At 42.0% G+C, this 21,006-nt stretch overlaps 3 protein-coding genes across 3 annotated transcripts in view; 1 reads left to right on the top strand and 2 right to left on the bottom strand.

Annotated features, from left to right (window-relative positions):
* Positions 1–216: 216 nt before the first annotated feature.
* Positions 217–11,976, bottom strand: EMB2734 (ARM repeat superfamily protein). The gene is made up of 20 exons (XM_078581383.1): positions 10,583–11,976; positions 9,083–9,286; positions 7,038–7,142; positions 6,880–6,945; positions 6,614–6,778; positions 5,951–6,025; positions 5,720–5,874; positions 4,964–5,099; positions 4,818–4,887; positions 4,609–4,736; positions 4,459–4,515; positions 3,761–3,946; positions 3,037–3,129; positions 2,832–2,917; positions 2,681–2,747; positions 1,974–2,040; positions 1,741–1,877; positions 850–941; positions 695–761; positions 217–619 (listed from the first exon to the last, which is right to left on the bottom strand). Exons 1-20 carry the CDS (start codon positions 11,798–11,800, stop codon positions 455–457), a joined length of 3,339 nt encoding a protein of 1,112 aa, XP_078437509.1. The 5' UTR covers positions 11,801–11,976; the 3' UTR covers positions 217–454.
* A 4,358-nt stretch (positions 11,977–16,334) lies between these two features.
* Positions 16,335–21,006, bottom strand: part of LOC144707445 (RIBOSOMAL RNA PROCESSING 5) — a 51,456-nt gene continuing 46,784 nt past the window's right edge. The window contains exons 40-41 of the mRNA XM_078580554.1: positions 17,174–17,257; positions 16,335–16,618 (exon numbers count right to left, since the gene is read on the bottom strand). Of these exons, the coding sequence (XP_078436680.1) occupies positions 16,508–16,618; positions 17,174–17,257 (195 nt within the window). The 3' untranslated portion in view covers positions 16,335–16,507. The remainder of the gene's footprint in view (positions 16,619–17,173; positions 17,258–21,006) is intronic.
* Positions 18,252–19,851, top strand: LOC144708026 (uncharacterized). Its single transcript, XM_078581320.1, has 2 exons — positions 18,252–19,418; positions 19,760–19,851. The coding sequence occupies exons 1-2, from the start codon at positions 18,332–18,334 to the stop codon at positions 19,786–19,788; spliced, it is 1,116 nt and encodes a 371-aa protein (XP_078437446.1). The 5' UTR covers positions 18,252–18,331; the 3' UTR covers positions 19,789–19,851.

Raw genomic sequence — 21,006 nt, 5'->3', positions numbered from 1 at the left:
ATTATATGTCATAAGAGAGGTGCCTACAGAATAAAAAAAAACAGGGAAGAGAAAGAATCATCCAAAGTTCTCAGTGAAAGAAAATCATACCAGAAAGAAGTGGAAGGTCTAAATGAGATCCTTCAGGATGACAAGTTCCTCCCAGAGCAATCCAATATTGGCAATGACAAGTTTCTTCTGCTGTCTTTCTCCTCTGAACTTCTTCCTCAAAAATAGTTTCATAAAAACAGACGATTTCATTCAAGCACTCAATTAAATGACAACGACGCTTTACACACTCGCTCTTGCTGTTTCCCACCAAAAACCCCATGCCGGCTCCGGCATGATCAGTCTCTTTACTCAACGCTTCCACTGACCAAAGAATGGGTAAATATGATACTAACAAATTCAATGACGGAGCCGCCAACTCACCGCTGCTCGTTGACGCTCGAGCACACACATTCCAATCCAGTTCTCAGATGGAGAGCACGGACTGTAACGCAAGCTGCTGCTGCGGCTGGAGAGACGACCACGTCGACGCCAGCACGCCGGGTGGTAGCGTCTGCTGCAGCTGACGTAAGAGGTTAGCTATTCTCCCAGCCGTCTGCTCCGTTGCCAGGTCCTTCCCTCCGCAGAGTAACTGCCACATCACCCTCAATGTCAACCCAAAAGTCAAGGGCTGAAGAGAAGATTCTGGCTAAAGTCAGCGGCTCACCTCGGCAAAGATAGACACGATCTTGGGGATGTTCTGGTTGTTGGGCCCAAGTAGATCTCGGTCCGATCTGGCCCGAATATTTTAAATTACTTTTCAGACTATTTTTTTCTCGCATATAATTTGTATGGAAATTTGGGTGTTGAGTTTTAGCTGACCTTTCCACCATCGAGAGCAGCTGCTCATGCACCACCTTGGCCTCAATCAGGTCGCCCTTGATGGGGAGGCAATTCAGCCAAACTGGAAGGACCTAAAACTCAGAAAAAACAATTAAGAAAACTTCTGAAACAAGACAAAATGAAGGTATAATTAATCAAAAACCAATTCAAAAAGAAAACTACCGTTCCAAGATGGGAAATGGTTCATGACCAGATAATATAATCACGCCATAAAAATGTAAACATCACCAGTAAAACCCACTGACAATATACATATGTTTATTTTGGATAAGAGCAAAGACTTAAAACAAAAAGTTTCAAGTATAGAATTAAAAATTAATAATTAAACAAATCGAAGGAAACACAAAACTTACACCCTAAAACCAAAAGGTTTTAAAAAGGAAAATATTATGTTACCACACAAGAAAATATTTAGAATTTTTCAAAAACGGAATGAAGAATAAGTATGGATTAATAAATGTATTTAAATCAACACCTAAACATATTCAACGGATAACAAAAAGTGGAATAGAGAGTTCTAAATGACTCTTTAATTGAATTAATAAACAATTACACACATTGAACCAAAAAAAGAGGGAATAAACAGCTTATAAAAATTGACAATGAATATTTCAATAAACAATAATCAACGGAAAATAATTAATAAATCGTAGATTCATTTAAATAAACAACAAAACATATCCACCGGAAAACAAAATGGAACAAAGAATAATATAAAATGAATTTATAAATTTATTTAGAAACAATCAAACATTTCATAAGCATATTTAAAGTTATTACCACAACAGCAAAATTAAGGGCTTCTCAAACACAGAATAACAATATCTCCAAATGATTAATTACAGGGGTTGATGAAAAAACGTTAATGACCTGGGCTCCATCAATGGTCTCGCGGTGGAACAGGCAGACCTTGCCCAGAGCAGAAACTGCGTTATCGTAGGCCATCACATTGTCCGGATGAAGCGCATTAGGATGACCTATAACGGCGTTTAGCCTGGAAAGGGCCTCTGGCATCCAAAAAGAAAAAAAATGTAACTGCCATCAACGCCACCTTCACACGGTTCTCAATACATTAAATTCATAAGATGAATTTTAGACCCCACCTCCCACAAGAGGTCTGAAGACGGAACCACCGAACTCAGCGCAAACCCCAATTCCATACACAGCGGCCTGAGAGTTAAATAATATAATCGCATCAATTATCAACATGGAAGATTTTTGTGTGGGCAAAAGAGAAAAAAGATCCGGATAACCATCAATTAGTAGAATCATATATTCTCAGGTGCCGATGTAAATGTATAATACAAATATAACTAGACTAAAAAAATATGATTGCTGCATATAACGAAATTACGAAAGGCTGCATAATACCACATAAGCCACTCCATTCATAAATACAAAAATATTGACACATTAATGTAACAATACTTTTAGATGATACAAACAAAATAAGAAATATAGTCGTACAAGCATCAATTAGGAAAGTCAAAGACAGAGAAAGTAAATACCACACGACATATAATTTGAATGACTAGTAAATACCCTGCGGTTTCTTCAATGAACTGAACAAAGGCGGAACAGACCCACAAAAATTTGATCTTGCACACTCCCAACATGTAAGGTAGAACATTCATAAATACAACCAACATTTTTTTGGAAAGAGTGAATGCAATCAATAATGACACTTTAATGTAAGCATAATCATAAATTATGATCCTAAACATAGATATTTGGAAAAGTAACAAGAGCTTCCAGCAAACCCTAAGGTATTTACTGAAAAGTAATAAATAATGAAAAGTAGTAGACAAACCTGCCGGACATCTGGATTATCGTCGTTTGAAGCTTCCAGCAAGAATGGCAGATACGTGTCATAATATCTAGAAAACACAGATGAAGAATATAAATAAATTTGAAAAACGCGAAATACTATTTTATTTTCTGTTGTGAAGGAAAATCCGTACTTCAGGGCTGTTTCTCTGCACTGCTCTGCAACATCGTCAAAAATGCAGATGGCAATCCTCCTCTCCTCGGCCGTCTTATCCTTACCCTGAGATGACAGTGAAACATAATACCCATGAAATTATGATTTTCCTGTTTTGGAATATGGGGGAAAAACAGCAAAAGAGATACAAATGAGAGAGAGAGAGAGAGAGAGAGATAACTTACCCACATAGGAGTGAGATAGATGGAGAGCTCCTCAAAGAAGGGCAGAAATGAAGACTTGAAAGTTTTGATTAGGGTGCCCAAGCACTCTCCAACCTACCACATGATGAACAGTTGGTAAAAGTCGGATAATAGAGAAATAAATTCATATAAGTGATTTACTTCTTCAGTTCCAGAATCTAGGGACACCCGATCCAACCCTTAAGAGTCGAAAGATTTGACCATTGGACTGTCCCAAATTGTGGTCAGCCACATACAGATCTGACTAACTCATCAAAAACCCAATCTATCGCCTACTCCTACAAGGGGAAGGGGTCCACGATTGGATCAGATCTGATGGATCAATCCATCAGCCAGGCTTCTGATCAGATTGATATGATCAAAAACTGAATAGGGTTCACCGATGGTGACAAGTTTGCCATCTACAAGAGAAAACAATGAGGATGACTAGTCAGCATCTTCGTTAGCCGCCAGGGAAACGAGGACAAAACTGTCATCATCATCCAAGTCACAGATGAATGATGAGGACTATGTCAAATGACGAGTATACACCATAGTCAAATAATTTGCAGAGGTAGGACAATGATGAAATCATCACAGTCATCGAAGCAAACGAACGACAAGTTGTGAACTTCCTCTCACTCTCATACGAGGTGACACCACACCCTACTGAATAATAAAATGAAATATATTGGATTTCGGGAACTGGTAAGATAATAATACTCACTTGTTCGAAAATTTCTTCTTCCTGCTCGTTTTCCTCTCTTAGAAGCTCCCCCTCTTCTGCGTCAAAGTCCTCAGCCTTGGTCCTGTCCGCCCTTTCCTTTTTCCTTGTCGTGCTCGCTGTAATCGTGTGCTTGATCTCATCGACAACGCTCTTGACCTGCGCCTCGCTTAGAAGCAGCCCAGAAACCTGAACGGCAAAGGGAAGCAGTAAAAAGAAGGAAACTCTTTAGAATCACCATTCATGAAATCCTATTCCACGCGATCAAACAGAATGTTTTTAACAAGGAACAGAGTTAAGAAAAATCCATGAAAATCCTCAGAAGCTTAAAGCACCAATGATAGAATAGGGAGAATTAGGGTTGAGACGCAAGACGCCTGAGAGAGAGGAGAGCATCTTCAGCATTAACGTTCCAGTAAAAACAATAGAAAAAAGAAGGAGATAAAGGAAAAATGGCGTAGATGGACGACCATGAAAACAGATTCACCTGCCCAAAGGATAGGAGAGATGAGAGAAATGATAGGATATAAGAGAGAAAGAGAGGCTTCAGCATTGCCATTGATGTAAAAACACATGAAAAAGAAGTCGAACAGTAAACAAAATTTGGTTTTGATCAAAGCCCATGAAAAGAAGATTCACGGCCACCAAAAAACAAGAAAGAGGAGAGGGAAAGATCAGATAAGAAAAAGAGAGAAAAAGACCTGCATGCACTCGTTCAGGGCATCCAGCATACTCATGCATATCTCGGTCTCCGGCTCCTGTGCACAAGAGGAAAACATCAAGGTAAGTGGCATACAACATTAAAAGAATACGCAAGACAATAATCATATTCTTAAAAGAAAAAAGTCAACCTTATGCAGTGCCTCAACCAGAGCCGGAATAATGTAGTCAGAAAGCTGCTTTACATAAGTCTGGTCACGACCTTGAGCTTGTCCCTTTTCAACAGCTAACTTAGCCGAACGCAGCAGTTCAGGCATAGCTAATCGACACCATTATAAAAATTAGTATTTAGAAATTCGCATTAAGTAGCCACTTTTTTTTCAAAAGGAAGAAAGATTACCAGAAACAGCAGCTTTCCGAACGTCTTCATGAAAATAGAACTTTAGAAGGGGCACTAGAGTCGGAGCAACCTGCATTCATCATAAAAAAAATTAACTTCACGGGGTATTAACACTCGTCATAAGGCATTCACACAGAACAACATACTTGATCGATCCACGGGTAGAAACCCTCCTTAAGCTCATCGGCGTAGCAGCAAAGCATGTTGCATGCCGTGGCCTTCTCTTCCAGAACGCTGGTCTTGATTCCTATTCTCTTATCTCCCAGAGTGATTGTCTCAATGCTGCAATAAATTAAAAAATAGAACTTCAAGTTAAAAAACATTTATAACGTGCAAATTTTAAACAAGCATCTGGGCACCACGAAATACCAGTCATCCATCCATGAAATCACAGGAGTTGGCAAAATCGGAACTAGTTTTGTCGTTTCAGATGATGAAATACCACTCATACTTTCACAGAAATATACAATGGACTGGAATTCCATGAAATCGGATTAAGGATTCGCCATCCCTGATGTCTAAGATGACTGGGCAATGCCCAATCATCACTGGCCTCATCATTTGGATGTGGCTTGGGATAATGATTATGGGTAGTCCTTAATAATTAAAAGAAAGTGAGATTATATGTACTGAGATCTAGGGTTTGCCATCTCTAATGATGACGACAGGACAACACCGAATCATCATCATTCTCGTCTTTTGTCTGCGGCAATTAAATGATGATTATGACGAGATCATCGCAGTCACTGACATCCTGTTTACCGCCAATGACAAGGATGATGGCGATGGCAACAGGGAAAACAAATGAAGATAAGTATATGTACAATGAGAGAGGAGAGAGACACAGATAGAAAGAGAGATTAAATTAAAAGCATTAAGTAGGCACAGGTTTTCCGGCATACCTTTCGTCGTCTGACTCGTCTATGTCATCCTCTGAGTCTGCCGACGTTATAGTAACATCCGGCTTAAGCTGTGCAGATTGAAGCAATGGAGGCATGACAACGCTCATGTAGGGAAGGAAATCCTGTCCTAAGCACTTGCAAAGCCTGGCCCATGCCTGAGAGATATCACAATATGCAAGAAAATTACCAGAAGTTTTTTGTTCATTAATCTAATGAGGATTCTGTATATACTTGTAGCATGTAACTAGTTGTCGGGTCATCCGTCTCTAACTGAGATACTTGTAACGTCATCAAGACGTCCATAACCTGAAGCAAAAATAATCCCCAAGTGTTAGCATTTGCAGCCAAAAAATTGGTACTTAATTCATCAACGCAACCGAAACACTAAACCTCTAGTTGAAAATGTTTAATCAAGAACGATAAACCTTAAACCTTGAAAATTAAAATTTAAACCCTACACCCTAATCTTAAAGCCTTAATTGGAATTAAGTGTTAACGGCTAAATCATCAAACCAGAAACCTAGACCCTATTCTCTGAATTAAACAAATTTAACCCTGATCCCTCAAATGTTAAAACCCTAAAACATTAAACCTGGGCTCAAACCCTGAACCATTAAAAATAAGACCCATTGCTTCAAAATAGAAAACATTAAACCTAAGACCCAAACTCTAAGCCCATACCCCACAAATTTAAAACCTTAACCCTGATCGCAAAATTTTAACTGAAAATATTCAACCGGTTAACCAAAAACCAAAGCCCTAAACCCTATCCATTAAACACTTAAGTTAAACCCTATCCCTTAAACTGACTTTTAAGGCTAGGCCCTGCGAGTCTTTGAATCCAGAGAGAAGATAAATTGTGCAGTCTGCGGTATGACCCAATGCGATTGATACCTGCTTGGCATCATCTCTGAACTTCTCTTTCCCCACGGCCATCCCAACCAAACTTATACATTCCATGGACTTGGCACGAAGCATTCGCTTTGGCTTATCGGTAGCATTCATCAGAATGCTTTTAAGGTATGGCATGACGGCGTCATAGTACTTTTGAAAATGCTCCTGAGGGATCAAAGATTGTGCAAAGATAAATTAAGTAAGATAGTCTCTCATAAACAATTATGAGAAAAAACAAAAAAAGGACAGTCAGTAGGAGTAACTACCTGAGAGGAATCCGCAACTGATGCCAATGCAGTCAGCGCTGCCTCCTGAACCATTTGCTTTCCGTTCTGCAAAAAAATGATTTTAAAAAAGTTTTCACTAATGTAATCAGAGAACGGTAAAAGAGTTTTTGAAAGATATTGACGAGAAGATGTGATACCTGGAGCAGAACAAGCAATTTGCCAACAAGCCCGTCCAAGTATGGAGTCAAGATCTCCGGAGAGCAGTTCTCAGTGAAATTCAAGACCGCTGAAGCAGCATGCGCCTATTGAAATAATGGAGCGAGACCAAACGTACATCAGTCAACGCGGGCAAAACGGAATAAAAAAAGGTCAAGTTAGCTGTTTAAGTTCTGCTAAATCAGGAAAATGACGTTTCTGAATGGCGGGATAGGACCCTTGAAATTGAGTCAAAAAGTGAACTTCATAGCAGAGGTTCCTCCAAAGATCATGGTCACAAAAATATCGAAGACATTAAGCATTTATCAACGACAACAAAGATAATTGAATGGAGGTCACATCCTAAGAAAAAGATAAAGGTATCTCAAAGGAGATCATGGATTCTTGCCCTCACTGTCATTAATCCACCATGGGGTTGTCGCAAATGGTGTAAAAGGTAAAGCCCACCACAATCACTAACCCTTCCACACAAAAGGGCGACTGGTGTTTTGCTGTTCTCGATGATGATGACAATGATAATGATGAAGTTGGCATCGTCCTATCATCATTACCCGTAATTAGGATGCGTAAATCGTCATCCTTCCTTAGCGGCCATCGGCCATCATTACCTAACCACCAACTGAAGCAAGCGCTAGTCAGCTGCTGTCCCCGGCCTGCCACAATCACTAAATTCTGCCACCACAAGTTTCTCGTCATTGATGAAAATGACGAGAGAACGCTGACAATCCCTTGACATTTGTTCATGCCAGTACGATCACAATGAAATCGCCATTGTCACTTGTCTGCGACAACAATGCCAACGACAATGACAATTCCTGGATCGTGATAACCTGTTCATCCTGGGACAGCAAATTTCATATCTTCAGTCATAAAGAATCCCTATTAGAGTCCCAATTCGCACTAATACCATCATTGACACTCTCTCTGAGCATCAATATTTGCGCTTTGACAAATATGTTTAGGAACATCAAGTTGACATAAAGATGAGTGAAAAACTAATGTGAAAATTTAACTAATTCGGAGCATAAATTTTGGCTGTTTGTCCGGAAACCTTTTCTACACGGAAAATAGTCCCCCTGCGAATTCCAGTCCGCACTTAACCACTATATTAAGTCTCCATCATCAAAAGAAGTTACCCCTGAGCATGAATAATTCCTCTTTGAACACGTTCTTACACAACCATGTTTACGAGCACAAAGTTGAGATAAAGATGAATGACGAAGCGATATCAAAGCTAAAAAATGTTTCAAAATAAACTTCAATTTGTTGTCTTGAAGTCTTTTCTCCAAGCATCAAAAAATCAATCAGAGAATCCCAACCCACGCATATCTCCTCCACTTAATTTCCATTATTGGAAAGGAAACGCTTCTGATACCTACCTGAACTTTGAAATTGTTTCTTGGACAGCATTCTGAAGAACACAAAATTAAGATAAAGACGAACGAGGAGACACAGTAAAGACAAAACAAGGATTCAGAATAAAGTTTGTTTTTTTAAAAAACTCTTTTCTTCCAGCATAATAGTCCATCTCAGAATCCCAGTCCACACTTATCCATTACTTTGAAACTCCACCATCAAAAAAGAATTCTCCGTGAGCATGACTATTTCCACTTTGAACACGTTTTCCAAACAAGAAGTTGACGAACACCCAGTTGAGATGACGATGAATGAAGAATGAAAGCCAAAATTAAACAAAGATTACAAATAAACTTAAATGTTTTATGTTGAAAGATTTTATTCCCTCATAAATCCGCACTTATTCATCAGCCATGTATGAAAAAGAATCGAGGACAAAATAAAACAAAGACTCAGAATTAACTTTAATTTATTTTGTGAAACATTTTCTCCAAGCATAAATAATCCCTCTGAGAAAAGCAATCAGCATTCAAAGACTTATGAAGTCTCTACGAGCAGGAACAGGTTCTTCAAAAAACACGTTTGTGAAATACCAAGTCGAGATAATGAGGAATAAAGAATCGAAATTAAACAAGATCTTCTCTGAATAAACGAAGTCTTTGATACCTACCTGAACGCGTGGGTTTTGGAAATCATCCATGGCTGATGCAAGAGCGGGTAAGACACGATGATGATAAAGGTTCTGCAAATCGGGGCCTAAATCTGTTGACAACTGCCCAATGGCATTGATAGCTGCCCATCGTACACGAGGATGAGGGTCTTGAAATGAGTTTAACACCATCGAAACGACCTGCTCCAAATTTTTAATCATAACCTGCACAGATCGAGCACATTGTAAGAGACATAAACATCAATAAATTGATGAACCACTGGTTAAAGAGATGAATAAAACGCCGAATTCACCAAGAACACCGTACAGTAAAATAGAACACGAGAGTACCCAATAAACGGAAGACATTCAAAAGCAAAAAATACTTTAAAATGTTATAATTAACTAAAAAGCAATTAACTAAAGTTATAATTAACTAAAAAGCAAATAAATAAGATGTTATACTTTAAGATCTTAACATCTTTAAGATCTTAAGATGTTTCTTTCAAAAAGAAAAATAATTAACTAAAAAGCGACCCCATTTTAGAACCCCAGAGAGTAACAGCAAGCTATTCATTAAAAACTAGTGTAACAAGTGATAATTACTTTAGAGCATCCCAATTTGCATCCCCATTTTCAGGCATTCTAATGGTTTTCAAGTTCCACAAACCGCTTCTCCTCAAACACCAATAACCAAGATAAAATTAAAACCCTAAAAAGCTCCTTCATTTATCAAATCAAACCCAGAAAAAATAACCACACTGCCAGGATACCCAGCCAAGAACAAGAAAAGAACAATTATCTTTGAGCAACCCAATTTTCCTCTCCATTTTCAGACATTCTAATCATTTTCCTCCTCAAACACCAATAACCAATATATAATTAAAACCTGAAAAGCTCCTTCATTTATCAAATCAAACCCGGAAAAAATACCCACACCGCCGAGAAGATACCCAGTCAAGAACTAGGAAAGAACAATTATCTCTGAGCAACCCAATTTTCCTCCCCATCTTCAGACATTCTAATAATTTTCCTCCTCAAACACCAATAACTAAGATACCATTAAAACCGGAAAAGCTCTTTCATTAATCAAATCAAACCCAGAAAAAAAATACCCACGCCGCCGAGAGTATACCCAGTCAAGAACAAGAAAAAAACAATTATCTTTGAACAACCCAATTTTCATCCCTAATTTTCAGACACTCTACTAACTTTCAACTTCCACAAACCGCTTCTCCTCAAACACCAATAACTAGAGTAATAACTAAAACCCGAAAAGCTTCGTCATCAATCAAATCAAGCTATTCATTAAACACTAGTGTAACAAGTGATGACAATCTTAGAGCAACCCAATTTTCATCCCCAATTTTCAGACATTCTAATAACTTTCAAGTTCCACAAACCGCTTCTCCTCAAACACCAATACCTAGAGTAATAACTAAAACCCGAAAAGCTCCTTCATTAATCAAATCAAAACCAGAAAAAATATCCAGTGAAGAACAAGCAAAAAAGCAGAATCACCTTGGAGCAACCCTCTGCAATCTGAGCAAGAGTGATCAGAGCAGCATGATGCTTCTGCCACTCGGGCGCCGCCAGAAAGACGGGCAAAACCTCTGAAGCCACAGGCACAATCGTATTCCCCCCCAGCGCAATCGAGAGCCGATCCAAGCACTCCTGGCCCATGCTGTAATTGCTCGTCTCCCCGGCGTCCTCGTCCTCGGTCTCGGCGCTGTGCCAGGCCTGCTCGTCCTCGACATCGAGCAGCATCGCGATCAGCACGGCGAAGAGCCGGCCGACAAACTGCGGCAGCCGCCGGATCATCCCCGGCGCCCGCTCCCTCGCCTCGGCGAGCGTGATGACAAACTCCACAGCCAGATGCCGGGTCCCCTCCTCGAGGCTCTCGGCCTCGGCGATCTGCAGCATCGAGCCGACGACCTCGACGAGCTGCCGGCGGAGGAACTTGGGCTCGGTCCCGGCGAGCTCGATGAGCAGCTCCAAGGCCTCCTGGGCAATGGCCTCCTGCCCGGAATTGAGCGCCTCCGTGAGCGTCAGCATCATGGCGGGGAGCAGATCCTGGAACTTGTCGCGGTCGGCGGCGGAGGGCAGGCACTGGATGAGGTTGATCGCGGCGCCGAGGGCGGCGATTCGCACGTCGGCGACAGAGGCGGCAAGGCAGGCGATGAACACGGCGTGGAGCGTGGCGAGGTGCGGCACGAGGAGGTCGGCGATGTACTGGGCGAGCTGGGAGAAGATGAGGAGGGCGGATTCCTGGATGCGGGGGGAGTCGGCGGCGGTCACGCACTGGAAGATGAAGGGGAGGAACTCGGGCCAGGCGGCATCGGGGAGGAGGGCGGAGGCGAGCTCGGCGACGGTGTCGCAGAGCTTCTTGGAGATGGATTTGAGGGATTCGCGCTGGACGGAGGAGAGGAGGAGGGATTTGAGGTCGGATTGGGCGGAGGGGGAGAGGCGGGGCCAGAGCTCGGAGGAGGAGGAGAGCTGCTTGCGGAGGAGGACGGCGGACATGGCGCGGACTTCGGGGTTGGAGGAGGAGTGGAGGAAGTGGGCGAGGCGCAGGAGGAGGGATTCGGGGTGGAGATCGCGGCAGAGGTTGAAGAGGGATTCGGCCTGGGAGCGCTGCTCGTTGGCGGAGGACATGAGATGGAGGACGAGGGCTTCCATGGCGGATGGGTCGGCCCCCAAGAGCAGCCCCACCTGCTGCTGCTGCTGCTCGAGCTCCATGGCTATGGCGATGGAGGCGATGCCGATGCCGATGGAGGAGATGGCGATGGCGATGGAGGAGGAGGAGAAGGGGGATTAGGGTTTTGGGGAGATGGGTAGGGAGAGGAAGGGGAGAGGGGAGATGGGTCGAGGAGAGAATGGGGGAAAGATGGGAGCTTGGAGGGGAACGAAGGGGGGATTTGAGGGGGGGTAGGGGGGGATTGAGGGGGTTTATATATGGGGGAGGTTTCTCTCTCTTGATGTGGGGGAGGGGGGGGGGGGGGGGTGCGGCTGGGTTAGGGTTGGGGGGAGAAGATAATAGTCTCTCTCTTGTTTCTGTGTGTGTGTGTGTTTCTGTCTGTCTCTCTCTGTCTCCGATTTTCTCTCTCTCTCTCTTTCTCCTATTATCTCGATCTCTCTCCTATCATCTATCTATCTATCTCTCTCTTCTGTCTCTCTCCTTCTATCTATCCATCTATCCTGCTATCTCTCTCCTTCTCTCACTCCTATCTCTCTCCTGCTATCCCTCTCCTTCTCTCTCTTCTCTCTCCTTCTGTCTATCTATCTTCTCTCTCCTTCTGTCTATCTTTCTTTCTCTCCTTCTCTCTCTTCTCTCTCCTTCTGTCTATCTTTCTTTCTCTCCTTCTCTCTCTTCTCTCTCCTTCTGTCTATCTTTCTTTCTCTCCTTCTCTCTCTTCTCTCTCCTTCTGTCTATCTTTCTTTCTCTCCTTCTCTCTCTTCTCTCTCTCATGCTATCCCTCTCCTTCTCTCTCTTCTCTCTCCTGTCCATCTATCTCTCTCCTCTCTCTCTTCTATCTCTCTCATGATATCCCTCTCCTTCTCTCTCTTCCCCTTCTCTCTTCTCTCTCTTCTCTCTCTTCTCTCTCCTTCTGTCTATCTATCTCTCTCCTTCTCCTTCTATCTCTCTCATGCTATCCCTCTCCTTCTGTCTATCTATCTCTCTCCTTCTCCTTCTATCTCTCTCATGCTATCCCTCTCCTTCTCTCTCCTCTCTCTCTTCTCTCTCTTGTCTCTCCTCCTTCCATCCGTCTCATTCTCTCTCCCTCCTCTCTATCTCTCTCCATGAAAGAAGTGAAATTTGTGAAGGTAATGGTGTAAGTATGGTCTTTTAGAATGGAAATTTGTGAAGGAAGTTTGTAGATATGGTCCCCTTCCTTTCCTCTTCTCTCTTCTGTTCTCTCTCTATTTTTCCTCCTCTCTCTCCTCTCTCTCTTCTATTCTCTCTATATCTTTCTCACTCTTGTCTCTTCTCTCTCTCTTTCTATAATAGCAGTAAATTTGTGAAGGGAATGGTGTAAATATGGACTTCTACAGAGGAAATTATGTTTTTTTTCAGAAAAGTCCGTGGAAAGATGGGGACTTTTTATTTTCAATGTTTTGATGGTAGTTGAGAATAAGATTTTGATAAAAGCTCTGGAAGGTATTTTGATGGGGGTATTTTGTTTTGTCTCTGTGTTTTTAGGGTAGATGAGACAATGCAGCCTTTTTTTAAAAAAATCATCTCTAAGAGATGGATTGTTTCTGGGAAATGTGGTGGATTGTTTTGTTTTGTCTCTACGTTTTTAGGGTAGATGAGAAAAATGTAGCCGTTTTAATAAAAGCCATCTCTAAGAGATGGGAGTGTTTTCAGGGAAATGTGTGTTCATGGGATATTTTATTCAAGGCTGAATGAGAAATTTAAGGTATTATGAAGCCCTGGAAGATGTGTTCATGGGATATTTTGTTTTACCTATGTGCATTAAGATAGATGAGAAAAATGAACCTTTTTTATAAAAGCCCTGTCTAAGATTGACTATTTTCAAGATGTGTGTTCATGGGGTATTTTCTATTGAATATGTTCTGAGTAGAAGTTAAATCCCTTGATAGGGTGGACTACTTTCTGGAAGATGTGTTCGTGGGGTATTTTCTTTTATCTTTGTTTTTGTTAAGATAGATAATAAAATGAATTTTTATTCTGGGTCACTTGCTTAAGATGGACTGTTTGTTTAGAATACTATTTTTTCACGACTGTTTTCTTTCATCTCTGTTTTCAAGGTAGATAAGCAAATGGACGCTTTTTTATGGGATCAATTCCTCAATACGGACTATTTGTTTAGAAGACTATTTTTTAAGGGTATTTTCTTGTGCCTATGTCTTTCAAGATAGATTATATAATTAACATTTATTTATAAGATGCTTTGCTTGAGATAGATTATTTGTTCATGGGGTGTTTTCTTTACTCTGTTCCCATATCCTATTCCAATGGAGAGATAAATATGGTTATTCAGAAAACCTCTTACATTGGTAGACGTTTTTTTGGAAAAAGTGTTTAATGTGTGTTTGCTTTTATTGTTGTTCTAAAGGTAGATTAAAATTTTCTTTTGTATCACGGAAATCATAGTACCTAGAGTTCTTTATTAAAGGAATATTGCTTTGTTAAATTAACCCATATTCACTTGGTAAAGGAGATGATTTTTATTGCACTGTTTTTGTTCTGGGGATGATTATTCCATTCAAATAAAAGGGTAATCCTCTATACCAAACACTCAGATATATTTGCTGACATTTAACAGGTTAATACAGAATTTGGACTACATTGACCAGATTGATATGCATCTTACATAGGTTATGTATACTGTGAGGAGTTTGATCATTGGATTAATAAATTTGACAAGATTTATTCTGCTACCCCAATCCAATCAAAGGTGCTATTTGATAATTTGTGTGATTTACTATTAGAGTTTAGTAGTAATCAGTGGATTATACAATGCACACCATAATGACAACTTTAATTAATAATGAATTGAGTAAGAGTCTGGTAATTGGATTTCGAGCTTAACATACTATAATCTGTTTCCTCATGGGCGTGTTAGGGAATGACACTATTTAGTAGCTATCCTAACTAGGTATTTAATTAAATAATTGTAGAAATAATTTACTAATATTACAATTACTGATTTGGTTAATCTTATAATCAGTTCGAGGATTGAGTTGGGGCCAAATTGAAATTATATCATATTCAGGTGACAAGGAGATAGGATTTATAAATAAACTTACCAGGGTAGATACAAATGAATTTACAATATTTCGCTTTTTATTTATTTTCTCTCATTCAGAAAGGGATAATTGATCTTTTTCAAATATAGGAAGTTTATTTACAAAACCATTTTTGAAGAGTCCGGTTTTTCAATTAAAATCATATTTTTGGAAGATACATTTCAAAAAAAAAATCTTTCTCACTGTTTCCGAGAGGGTCAAAAAACAAGAAAAAACTAGTCTATGAACTACCATTTCCACTGGTAACTTTTCCAAAAAACCCTAATTTTTCCCATTGGCATTATTTACACCACCCACCTTTGTAAGGATTCAGGGTAAAGAAGATATTTTATTTGTTTAATATTTTAACAAAACGTCAGAAGACTGTCTGCTGAAGAGTCAAGGTGAGAATAGACAATTTTACCACAGCTGGAATGTCATTTTCCGGATGTGTGGAATATTCTAAACTTGCATCATGGTTTATTTTAAAATATTTCAAACATTTAGTGGGCCCATTCTCGTCGGTTGATGACCAAGAGCTTTCAGCCAGAGAATATTGAAAAGAGATATTTGAACACAGTCAAATCTTGTTATAAGATTAGTTCTGGGCAAAAATTAATATTTCAAGAGACCCAGAACTTGTCTAGAAAAATATGATTAGTGGGTCAATTTGTAAGGCCCAGAAGATCATTATCTTAAATAGCTTATATGGAAAAAAAAGAGTGGCATAATCCATATATTAGAAATAAATGTCAAAATTGGAGTAATCAGGACCGCAGGATAATATCAGCTTTGAATCCCTACCGTTGGTTCCAGACCGCAGGAATCAAGATAAAAGATGGATAGAGAGATATACTTTATTAACTAATTTTAAGATTATTGGGCCAATATGAAAGGCCCATATGTTCATTAGCTTATTATGGGATCATTATCTACTACAACAAATCATAAAAGGGCCAATTAATAGCTTCCATGAGGAAAAAAGAGTGACATGATCAATATATTAAAAACAAATCGGAATCAAAATTGGAGCAATCAGGACCGCAGGATGAGATCAGATTTGAATCCCTGACGTTGGTTCCAGACCGCAGGATTCAAGATAATCTTAGAGAGAGAGAGAGAGATGGATGGATAGAGAGATATAATCAAAACTAATGAAAGACCCATATGATCATTTGCTTATTATGGGCCCATTATCTTCTACAACAAATCATAAAAGGGCCAATTAATAGCTTCCATGAGGAAAAAAGAGTGACATGATCAATATATTAAAAATAAATCGGAATCAAAATTGGAGCAATCAGGACCGCAGGATGAGATCAGATTTGAATCCCTACCGTTGGTTCCAGACCGCAGGATTCAAGATAATCTTAGAGAGAGAGATGGATGGATAGAGAGATATAATCAAAACTAATTATAAGATTATTGGGCCAATGTGAAAGGCCCATATGATCATTAGCTTATTATGGGATCATTATCTACTACAACAAATCATAAAAGGGCCAATTAATAGCTTCCATGAGGAAAAAAGAGTGACATGATCAATATATTAAAAATAAATAGGAATCAAAATTGGAGCAATCAGGACCGCAGGATAAGATCAGATTTGAATCCCTACCGTTGGTTCCAGACCGCAGGAATCAAGATAATTTAAGAGAGAGAAATGGATGGATAAAGAGATATATAATGACATCATACTTGGGAGCTTTCCACATATTCAAGGGCCTTTTTCTTCACATACTCCACCCTCTCCCCTTCACTGTCTTGGGATTTCTCGAACTGAAGATATTTCTTGAACAAAAACTGCAGAGGAAGATTAAATTTCTATTAGGGAAATGTTATTTGTCTTTTATAACAGACGTTTACACAAGAAAGACCTGGAGAAAGAATTGAGATGATTGGCAAAGATAATTCTTGAAGAAGAATTACCAAATTAAAATTTTATCATGGAAAATGTTATTGGTTTTTATCACAGAAGACTGTAAGAAAAACCTCGACATACAAAATGATTGGAATGGATTTCTTGGGCTGTAGATATTTCTTGAATAAAAACTGCGAAGGCAGATTAAATGCTCAATGGGAAATTTGCTTTTTTTATTTTTATTGGGGATGATTATAGAAAAAGATCTTGGAGAATAGGGAGGAAATTAAAACACAAAAAATTAAGATTACAGGCCAAGGAATGTCTTGAAAAAAAGATATTTCTTGAATATAAACTGCAAAGTCTGAGATAATTGTGGAAGGAAAAATAATTTATCATGGAATAATATTTTGGATATGTACGGTTATCATGGAGGTAAATGAAGGACATAGAAGTATGCTTCTAGGGCAAACTTAGCAAAATCTGGAGATAAATACCTTCATTTTCTTCGGCGGGAGGCTTAAGCAGGTAGCCCTTTCAAACAACGACCGAATCACTTCCACATCTCCCATGCGGATTTCCTGACCAAAAAATAAAAATTGGGGAAAGTTGAGATTACGATCGCTGGGTGAAAAAAGACGAGCCGTGTTCACGATTCTTATCGGAAAAAAAAAGATACAAAACGACATCCCATATAATTGCTCTATCACATGCTTTCCCGCATGACGGATTATAAAACTATCACCCAAAAGATTAATGTTCAAAGAGGATATACTACTAAAGTTTGGGCTAAAAAGAGAAGTGCTTTCCGGATGTTTCACGGCAAAAAATAAACTAAAAAACGATAAGGATTTTGCAAACAAAGAAGCTCTATCATATGTTTTCCATATGATTAAAGACAGCATTTTTTTATGAAAAGAGTTGATAACAGCAAATTTCCCCCAAGGTACAGGTTTAAAAACATCACAATCAAGCTGAGATTAAGAAAATGAGATAATAATTGTTGATCTGAGTATTACATGTCTTTATTTTCTCTCTCTTGTTAGCCCATTAAGGGCCCTCTCTAGTCAGCCAATTAGGGCTTCCTATAAAACCCTGTAATCTCTTTCATTTGCTATCAAGAATTGTTCTTTTCTTGTTTACATGGTATCAGAGCCCTAACCCTAACCCTAATCTGGGTTTTCTGGGCTCGACCTTGCGCTCCGATCTTCGGCGGTTCTCACGACCGCCTGATCTCGCGCTCCGGTCTCTCGCCGTCTCGCTCCGGGCCTCCCAGGCGCTCGCCGTTCTGACGTCCGCCGTCCCAGCGTCTTCCGCTCCGGCGCCCGCCGTCCCGGCCCGCGCCGCCTCGGCTCGCGCCCTCCCGGCTCGCGCCCTCCCGGCTCGTGCCGCTCGCGCTGCCCGCTGGCTCGCGCCGCCCGGCTCGCGCCGCCCGGCTCGCGCCGCCCGGCTCGCCGTCCAGCTCCCGCCGTCCAGCTCCGCCGTCCAGCTCCCCGGCGTCCGACGCCCCAGCGTCCAGCGCCCGGCGTCCGACGCCCGGCGTCCCAGCGTGCCGTCCCGGCTCCCACCGTCCCGGCGCCCGACGTCTCAGCGCCTGCAGTCCCGGCTTCTCGTCGTTCCGGCGCCTTCTGACTGTGGTCTACTCTGCTTTCATCATGACGAACCCGGTTGAAGCCCAGACCTCTACTGTTACGCCAGACTCGACGCCGGTATCTACGCCACATGCATCTGCGGTGCCTCTTGAGCCCGGGAATTGGTCATCCTCCTCTGGACCATCCTCTTTGCCTCGGATGCCTCCGGATGGTATGTTTACTGGATTCAATCTCCTGCAATGGCGCCAGTACGTCCAGATAACTTTAAAAGGGCGTCTCATGCGCCATCTTCTAGAAGACGGACCTTCCCGGACCGATCCCAAGTATTATGACTGGCTGGACGTTGAGGGGGTAGTTCATCGTTGGCTCTTGGACAGTATTTCACCTAGTGTTAAAGGTGAATTCATGTCTCTAGAGTCGGCTCGGGCGGTCTGGGAAGCAGCACTTGAGAGCCACTCCAAGAAGCACAACATTGCGACTCTGTACGAATTGGTACATCGGGCCGCTAACCTGCGTCAAGGGGACCGGTCTATCATGGAGTACAGTACGGAGCTCATTTCGTTGTGGAATGAAATTGACTACTACATGCCGCCCGACCCCCATTCGGTGGACCGCCAATATACTCTTCAACTTCGGGTTTTCCAGTTTCTTATGGGACTGAACCCGGAATATGAAGTTGTACGGGCTCAGCTTATTCATCGGGAGACTGGTCCTACCTTCAAGGATGCGCTCCACAGTGTGCGGGTTGAAGAATCCCGCTTTCAGCAGGCCCAGAACTCGGCTTCGGCACTTGTAGCTCATTCCTCTTCGTCTGCACGCCCATCGTCGACTCCACCACCCGGCTCTTTGCCACGTGGTCCGACGGCTCGGACGGAGGATTCTCCAAAGGGTGATCCTTCGCTGTTTTGCAATTACTGCAAGAAGCGAGGTCACTCTAAGGAGACGTGCTACAAGCTTCAACGGAAACGCGCACAACCGAGCAACCTTGCTGCAGCCGCCTCGTCCGTGCCCCCCCCGGGTCAAGTGCCTATGCTGTACGGTCTTCTCCCGACTAGTGCCTCGCCCGCTAGCTTCACTCCGGAAGAGATGGAGCGTCTACGCCGCTTGCTTGATCCTCCAGTCGTGGGCTCATGCTCCTTGGCCCACGCAGGTATGTCCACCAGTCTTCCCACACCTACATCCCCTCCTGGCCATTCTTTTTCCTCTTCCACTTGGCTTCTTGATTCCGGTGCCACCGCCCACATGACCCCAAATCCTCGAGCCTTTCAAACTTATGCACCTGTTTCTGGCTCCTCCAAAGTTAAAACAGCCTCCGGCGATCTTCTCATCGTGGCGGGTATTGGTCGTGTGGCCCTTTCCTCTTCTATGCATCTATCTAAAGTTCTTCATGTTCCTCGCCTTACTCATCATCTTCTCTCCCTATCTAGCCTTGTTCGCGACTTGAAACAAGACCTTACCTTCTCTCCTAATTCATGTTTTTATCGTGATAAGGTGTCGGGGAGGACGATTTCCATTGCTGAGGAGCATGAGGGGCTCTATCTTGTTCGTCCTTGTTCGAGTTCTCTTGCTTTTGCTGCTGCGGCAGTTTCTTCGGCTTCCCACGGCGTTTGTGGCTTCTTCATCGGCGTCTCGGCCATCCTTCTTTGCTACTCTTTATCGTCTCTTTCCTAAACTCTTTCAAGGCCATTCTGTGGACCGTTTTGTTTGTACTGCTTGTCGAATTGCCAAACATCATCGTACCACGTATCCTATCTCGCGTCTTCTCATTCTTGACCCCATTCTCCCTTATTCACACCGATGTGTGGGGCCTTCCTATTCATAGTACTTCCGTTTCTCGGTGGCTATGCATCTTTATTGACGACGCTACTCGATTCACGTGGGCATATTTCTTGAAGAACAAATCGGAGATATCTCGTGTCATTCCTCAATTTTACTCCCTTACCCAAACTCAATTCTCTATATCCATTCGTCGCTTCCGCTCCGACAATGCTAAAGACTACGTTAACACCACGTTAAGCACCTTCTTCCAAGACAAAGGCATTATCCATGAAACTTCTTGTCCCTATACACCACAGCAAAATGGCGTTGCCGAAAGAAAATTCCGTCACATCTGTGAAATGACTCGAAGCCTTCTCTTCCATATGCATGTGCCCAAGTATTTTTGGGGGGAAGCCGTCTCCACCGCCATCCATCTTCTTAATCGCCTTCCATCTCGAGTGCTTGACTACTCCACTCCCATTGACCGTCTTCAGCATTCCTTTCCAACTCTCTCTCTCCGAACTCATCTTACTCCTCGTGTATTTGGATGTGTATGCTATGCGCCCAACCACCAACTTGGTCGTGATAAACTGGATCCCCGTGCTATCAAGTGTGTGTTTGTTGGCTATTCTTCCACCCAAAAAGGCTATTTATGCTATCATCCACCCTCTCGTCGGTTCGTCGTCACCAAAGATGCCACGTTTGATGAATTGCTTCCCTACTATTTCTCCTCTCCTGAACCCTCATCGTCCCCATCTCCCTCCGATCCACTCGAATTCCTCATCCTCGTCCCTCGTCCCTCTTCACCGGCCCCGCCCGACGTGTCTCCGCCTGTTGCTCCTCCAGCAATTGTGCCTCCCGACCCGCCTCCGGCCGCCGTCTCAGTCCCTCCTGTGGAGCCTCCTCCAGTATCTGCTCCTGCGCTCGACCCTTCTGCTGCACCTTCTTCGATTCCTCCGCTCCCTATCCGTCGCTGCCCG

The sequence above is a fragment of the Wolffia australiana genome, chromosome 9 (assembly GCF_029677425.1).
Source record: "Wolffia australiana isolate 7733 chromosome 9, ASM2967742v1".
Classification (NCBI taxonomy): domain Eukaryota; kingdom Viridiplantae; phylum Streptophyta; class Magnoliopsida; order Alismatales; family Araceae; genus Wolffia; species Wolffia australiana.
The sequence above is the reverse complement of the archived record's forward strand: the minus strand, read 5'-3'. Positions and strand labels throughout refer to the sequence as shown.

Excerpts from the sequence above, each read along its gene's own strand:
- EMB2734 (XM_078581383.1), bottom strand. The coding sequence starts at position 11,800 with ATGGAGCTCGAGCAGCAGCAGCAGCAGGTGGGGCTGCTCTTGGGGGCC. Across the intron at positions 3,130-3,760 it reads AAGAAGAAATTTTCGAACAA|GTTGGAGAGTGCTTGGGCAC; the intron begins GTGAGTATTATT and ends ATCATGTGGTAG. Across the intron at positions 2,918-3,036 it reads TCTATCTCACTCCTATGTGG|GGTAAGGATAAGACGGCCGA; the intron begins GTAAGTTATCTC and ends CTGTCATCTCAG.
- LOC144708026 (XM_078581320.1), top strand. The coding sequence starts at position 18,332 with ATGACGAACCCGGTTGAAGCCCAGACCTCTACTGTTACGCCAGACTCG. Across the intron at positions 19,419-19,759 it reads ATGCTCCTTGGCCCACGCAG|GTGTCGGGGAGGACGATTTC; the intron begins GTATGTCCACCA and ends TATCGTGATAAG.